The following is a 6,645-nucleotide window of genomic DNA, read 5'->3' as shown; positions in this document are numbered from 1 at the left end:
CGCATCGTATCTTTAGTTTGAATCCTCAAACCAAGATACGACGGCTTCTGGCTTCGACCTGACAGGCGTACGGCTTCGTACGCCTTCGGATCGTAGGCGTAATACTTTGGCGCCCGCTGGGTGTAGTTCGCGTCGTTTTCCGCGTCAGGTATGCTAATTAGCTGTTTACGGCGATCCACGAAGGTACGCGCGTTCGTCGCATTCTCTTACGTCGTCGCTAGTCGGCTTTTCCCGGCGTATAGTTACGGCTGCTATTTCTTGGCTTATATTTAGACTTGCCATGTTAAAGTATGGCCGTCGTTCCCGCGTCTAATTTAATTTTTTTTTAGTTTTTTGCGTAAGTCGTCCGTGAATAGGAAAGGACGTAACGCACGTCGCCGTTAAAAAAATTACATCGGTGCGACGTCATTTCGCGCAAAACACGGCGGGAAATTTCAAAACGGAGCATGCGCAGTACGTTTGGCGCGGGAACGTGCCTAATTTAAATGATACATGCCCCATTTGAATTAGGCGGGCTTGCGCCGGACGGATTTACGCTACGCCGCCGCAAGTTAACAGGCAAGTGCTTTGTGAATCAAGAACTTGCCCGTAAAACTTGCGGCGGTGTAACGTAAGTGTGATACGTTACGCCGCCGCGGATTTACATAATTCTACCTGAATCTGGCCCTTGGTTTTTTAGAATAAGGCTTACCTATAGGTAGTGGAAATATCTCCTAAATGTGCACCGTTTAGGAGATATTTCACTTGTAGTCCGCCAAAAATCTTAACTGCGCATGCAAAACTAAGTGCCGTTTTTTCCCCAGCCCTTGCCGTGAATTGCGGCTCCCATGCGCATGCGCGGGAGTGACATCAGGCGGCTCCGGAAAATCACAGTGCCGGAGTCAGCGGCCCGGAAAGGAAGAGGGGCCAGAAGATGGACGCTGTCTACACAGGGGACATCGCTGGATTCTTTTGCAGGTAAGTGGCGCATAATGGGCTAGTATGCGATGTGCTAGCTCATTATGTTTTTCATTTGCAGGAAGCCGACCACCACATCCCTAACTACGTATGACTTATCAGCTGTTAGTGGGCTTACCCTCCGCTGACAGCTGAATGAAAAAATAAAACTTTGCCGGCAAAAAAAATAACATTTCAGGTCAGGTTCGGATTTTAAGGGGAACCCCATGCCAATTTTTTTTTAAAAAGGTTCCCCCTGCCCCAAAGCACCCCCCCCCCCCCTGATGAGGGCATGTGGCCTAGCATGGTTAAGGAGGAGATGGCCCTTGCTCATCCCTCCTCCTTTTCTGGCCTGTCAGGCTGCATCCTCAGATAAGGGTCCGGTATGGATTTGGGAGGGGACATCACACCGTTTTTTTTTTTAAGTTATTTCAAGTTAGGCTGGGTTCACACTACGATTTTCCCGTCCGTCAGCCGCATACGATTTCAGTATTGAAAACGTACGGGCCCGGACGGGAAAACGTATAGATAGACAATGCATTGCAAATCGTATGCACTCAGATGCATCCGGGTGCGTACGATTTGCTGGCAAAACGTTTTTTAAACGTACGCAAAACCGTGTTCAACCACGGTTTTGCGGCCGTTTTTGAAACAGTATGGCAAACGCATACGTTTTTTTTTTAACATTTTTAACATTAATGTCAATGGAAAACGCACATATGTGTGGTTCCATACGTTTACGTCCGTTTCAGCCGCATACGTTTTTTCATATAAATCGTATGCGGCTGACGGATGGGAAAATCGTAGTGTGAACCCAGCCTTAGCTATATTTCACTTATCACAAGTTAGAACTTTGTTACTCTATATGAGCTAACCTGTCAATCCAATCTGTTGTGCCAGTGTCCAATCACCTCTGGTAACCATACAACACACTATGTAATGACTAAGGCTCTGTGTCCAGTGGTGTACGATAAAGAAATACAGATGATGGTAAGCAAGGGGTAAAAGGACATCTGTCATAAGAGAATTATGGGGGCTGCCATTGATAAACTCTCTGTTTGAGAAATGCTAGTTCCCTGGCTGTCATGTCTATGCTTTGGATTTGATACTGTCCCAGTGTTTGACCCGGAACAAGTACAAAGCCAGGGAACTAGCATTTTCAGAAGGAGGCCAGCAATGGCAGCCCTCATACTTCTCCCCGGAGTCACCCCTCCCTTCAATCATTGTTTGAACAATCAACCAATCCTACCGACTGTCCCTATGATGTCTCATCTCCCCCCTCCCCCCACATATCTTTATACAACCTCTCCCCACACGTATCCCAGCATGGAGGGGCTCAGTGAAGGTGGTGGTGAAGGTGTGGAGGTGTCGGATCGGGTCACACATATCATAAAAGGAGATCCGCCCGGCCTCATAATCCAGATCTATCCTGACTCTGTTACTGGGGGGATTGGTGTGTAAGAGGGTCACTTTACAGTTATGTCTCATCTCATAGTGATCACCAGACCTGTGCAATCCCCAGGACTTGTTATTATATCCAATCCTTGACTGCAATCCTCTCCTGTCTATACTGGGGTAACACATCCCAATTCTCCATTCACTTGACCCCCCGACATCCACTTCCCAGTAATGTCTCCCTGAGGAGAAACTCTGACTGCTCATCACCTGAGGAGAATCCTGAAATCTCTCTGGTGTTTCTGGGTGATTCTTCTCTATATCTGACCAAGATACAGTTTTCCTGTCATCTGATATCTGTAGATATTTATTAGCTGTGTTTCCATCCAGTAATATGTCTGCAGCTCCCTGTATAGGGAAGTATACATTTACCTCTGTTATTATATCAGATAAACCTGTGTGTAAGACCCCCGCCACACCCAGACCCCCTCCATCATGGAGGAGCTCCTCATGTCTCTCTCTGTCCTCATTATCTCCATCCTCAGTATCACACAAGTCACCTGTGTCTGATTCCTGTAAGACAGTCAGTGGATCCGTCATGTTACACAGCTCCTCAATGCGACGCATCTTCATGGACAGCTCCTTCTTCTTTATTTCCAGATCCCGGATGGAGATGGAGATCCGCTCTGCCCTCATGGAGATTTCCCTCAGGACTCTCTTCTCCAGATCTTCCAGACGTCTCCTGAGGTCTCTAAACAGGACAGTGACTCTCTCGGTGTCACCAGCTGCTTCTTCTTCTACTTTCCTCCTGTGTTCCTGCAGACTCTGGACTCTTTCCTCCGTCTCCTCTCTCTTTGTCAGAAGATTCTGTAGAACATTCCTCAGCTTCTCCTTCTTTTTCTCAGAAGCCTCATCCAGTGACTTCATCTCATGTCCTTTATGTCCTCCAATCACACAATACACACAGATACAGGTATTATCCTCAGTGCAGTAATACTCCAGGATCTTCTTATGGACGGAGCATTTCCTGCTCTCCATGGACAAGGTGGGGTCACATAAGACGTGTTCTGGGGACTTTTTGTGGACTCTCAGGTGTTTATCACACAGAGAAACCTCACAGTGTAGACAGGATCTAACAGCAGGTACAGGATAGTCCACACAGTAATTACAGAAGACCCCAGATTCCTCTGGATCTGGCTGAGCAGACAGGAAAGTCTCTGCTATGTTACGTAGTTTCATGTTCCTCTGCAGTGCAGGACGATCCGGAAACTTCTCTCTGCATTCAGGACAGGAATATCCTCCAGACCCCTCCTGTGTATCCAGCACACGATCAATACAGACCCGGCAGAAGTTGTGACCACATCTCAGGGTTACAGGATCGGTATAAATGTTCAGACAGACGGAACATTCCAGCTCAGCTCTCAGATCAGCAGACGCCATCGCTCACAGCAGAAGAGAAACGAAACTCAGTCTCTTGACTCGGTTACAACTCGTCTGCACAGGGCGGGGCTGAGCTCAGATCTCAGGATACTTATTCAGAATCCTTTTCATGTCAGAATAAGACACGTCCTCATGATTGTTTATGATTAAACTCATAATTAACGAATTAAGGACGGAAGGATTCGCCTCCTACATGACCAGGTCATTTTTTGCGATACGGCACTGCTTCGCTTTAACTGACAATTGCGTGGTCGTGCGATGTTTCACCCAAACAAAATTGATGTCCTTTTTTTCCTCACAAATAAAGCTTTCTTTTAGTGGTATTTGATCATCTCTGAAGCTTTTATTTTTTGCACTATAAACAAACAAAGAGCGAAAATTTTGAAAATAAATATATATTTTTTTTTACTTTTTGCTATAATAAATATAAAAAAAAATATATATAAAAACAAATGTATTCATCAGTTTAGGCCTATATTTATTCGTCTACATATTTATGGTAAAGAAAAAACACAATCCCCTAGATTCAGGTAGAGTTAGGTCGGCGTATCAGTAGATACGCCGACCTAACTCGGATTCTGCGCCCACCTAAGATTAAGTGTATTTTCAAACAGGGATACACTTAAACCTATCTAAGATACGACGGCTTGCGCTGTCCTATCTTAGGGTGCAATATTTAGGCTGGCCGCTAGGTGGCGCTTCCATTGCAGTCGGCGTAGAATATGTAAATCACTAGATACGCCTATTCACGAACGTACGCCTGGCCGACGCAGTACAGATACGCCGTTTACGTAACGCTTTATCAGGCCTAAAGTTATTCCATAAATAGTTGGAATAGTAATGTTAAAGTATGGCCGCCGTTCCCGCTTCGAAATTCGAAAATTTTACGTCGTTTGCGTAAGTCGTCCGTGAATAGGGATTTACGTCATTTACATCCACGTCTAAATCAATAGGCCCGTGCGGCGTACGTTGCCGCAATGCACACTGGGAAATGTAGGCGGATGGCGCATGCGTCGTTCCCAAAAAACGTGAATCACGCCAGGTCAAACAAAATTAACATAAAACACGCCCCCTCAGCCAATTTTGAATTAGGCGCGCTTGCGGCCGCCGCATTTACGCTACACTGCCGTAAGTTAGGAGGCAAGTACTTTGAGAATACAGTACTTGCCTCTCTGACTTAAGGCGGCGTAGCGTAAATACGATACGCTACGCCGCCTTAAAGTTTCGGCGCTCTCTGTGGATCTACCCAAATAGGCGTATATTGATTGGTTTGCCAAAAGTTTTTGCGTCTACAATCTATGGCATAGATTTAGGGATAGATTTAGGGACTTTTTTGTTTTACTAGTAATGGCCGCGATCTGTGATTTTTAGCGGGACTGTGACATTGCGGCAGACACATCTGACCCAAAATGACACTTTTTGGGGAACATTATTATATTATTATATTGATCAGTGCTATAAAAATGCGCTGATCAATGTATAAATGTCACTTGCAGAGAAGGGGGTTAACACTAGGGGGCGATCAAGGGGTTAAGTGTGTTCTAACGGTAGGGGGGTTGGGCTCACTGGGACATGATAGAGATCACTGTTCCCGATCACTGGGAGCATACGATTGTCAGGGCTGGGCTCAGCTCTTCTTCTTAAGCTCTTTTACAGCGGCCCCCCTCCCGGGCTTCTCCTTCAACGTCTTCGGCGGGGGGTGCCTGGGCATCTGTCGCCTTCTGCCTTCTTCTTCTCCTCTTCTTCTTCGATGTTGACCCCGCTGTAATGCTGTGTGCGTGTAACAATACGCCAAATTAGTTTCAGATTTATGGATCGCAACTGCGGAGACTTCTCAGGTTCGAACCCAGGTTTCACTCTAACTCAGTAAAGAGTTTGGGTTCTATCATCACAGCCTCGGTAAAGTAAATAGTGCTTATTCCAGCATAAGCAACATTAAAGCGGATGTGCCATGGGAACAAAATATTAAAAGTCAGCAGCTACAAATACTGCAGCTGCTGACTTTTAATATTAGGACACTTACCTGTCCTGGAGTCCAGCGCCGATCGCAGCAGAGCACGAGCGATCGCTCGTCACTCTGCTGCTCCCCCCGCCATCCACGCTCAGGGAACCAGGAAGTGAAGCGCTGCGGCTTCACTGCCCGGTTCCCTACGGCGCATGCGCGAGTCGCGCTGCGCCCGCCGATTGGCTCACACGCTGTGTGCTGGGAGCCGAGTGTTCCCAGCACACAACGGGCGACAGACGGGATGTGACGGAATGCCCGTCTTTCGCCCGTATCGTGTGGCCGGAAGTGGGTGCAAATACCTGTCTTTAGACAGGTGTCTGCACCCCCCTCCCCCCTGAAAGGTGTCAAATGTGACACCGGAGGGGGGGAGGGTTCCGATCAGCGGGACTCCACTTTAGGGTGGAGGACCGCTTTAAAGTAAATCTTGGTATTAATGGTATAAGGATAAGTATAGCTGCAGTACTGGGACTGCACACTAGGGGTTAGTAATGAACATTAACATGAGAGCTGGTATCTGTAGCAGTGAACATTAACATGAGAGCTGGTATCTGTAGCAGTGAACATTACATGAAAGCTGGTACAGTCTTCAGGGAAACTCCATAGCAATTGATAGCAATAGTAATGAACATAACTTGGAAGCAAGCGACAAGTATGGAGATCAGCGTTTAGCAATTGGTTTCTATAGCAGAGTACTTGCGGTTGCAGATAGCTGGGCATGAATGTGCGTCCTGGGAGCCTGGACCTGGTTGCTGTGAGCTGTAGCGAACAAGGAGTCCTGGTGGTCCAGTTCAGGAAGCTGGAGCTTAGATCAGGTGAGTCTGGAAGCCCAGCTGACAGTGGCGTTCTGTCAGCAATAGAGGAACCCTTTC

The 6,645-nt window shown here is 47.0% G+C and overlaps 1 protein-coding gene across 1 annotated transcript; it reads right to left on the bottom strand.

The window, feature by feature from the left end:
- Window positions 1-1,741: 1,741 nt before the first annotated feature.
- LOC120933764 (probable E3 ubiquitin-protein ligase TRIML1) lies at window positions 1,742-3,817 on the bottom strand. Its single transcript, XM_040347156.1, has one exon. The coding sequence runs from the start codon at window positions 3,769-3,771 to the stop codon at window positions 2,182-2,184; it is 1,590 nt and encodes a 529-aa protein (XP_040203090.1). The 5' UTR covers window positions 3,772-3,817; the 3' UTR covers window positions 1,742-2,181.
- Window positions 3,818-6,645: the final 2,828 nt, after the last annotated feature.

The sequence above is a fragment of the Rana temporaria genome, chromosome 3, assembly GCF_905171775.1.
Source record: "Rana temporaria chromosome 3, aRanTem1.1, whole genome shotgun sequence".
In the NCBI taxonomy this organism is placed as follows: domain Eukaryota; kingdom Metazoa; phylum Chordata; class Amphibia; order Anura; family Ranidae; genus Rana; species Rana temporaria.
The sequence above is the reverse complement of the archived record's forward strand: the minus strand, read 5'-3'. Positions and strand labels throughout refer to the sequence as shown.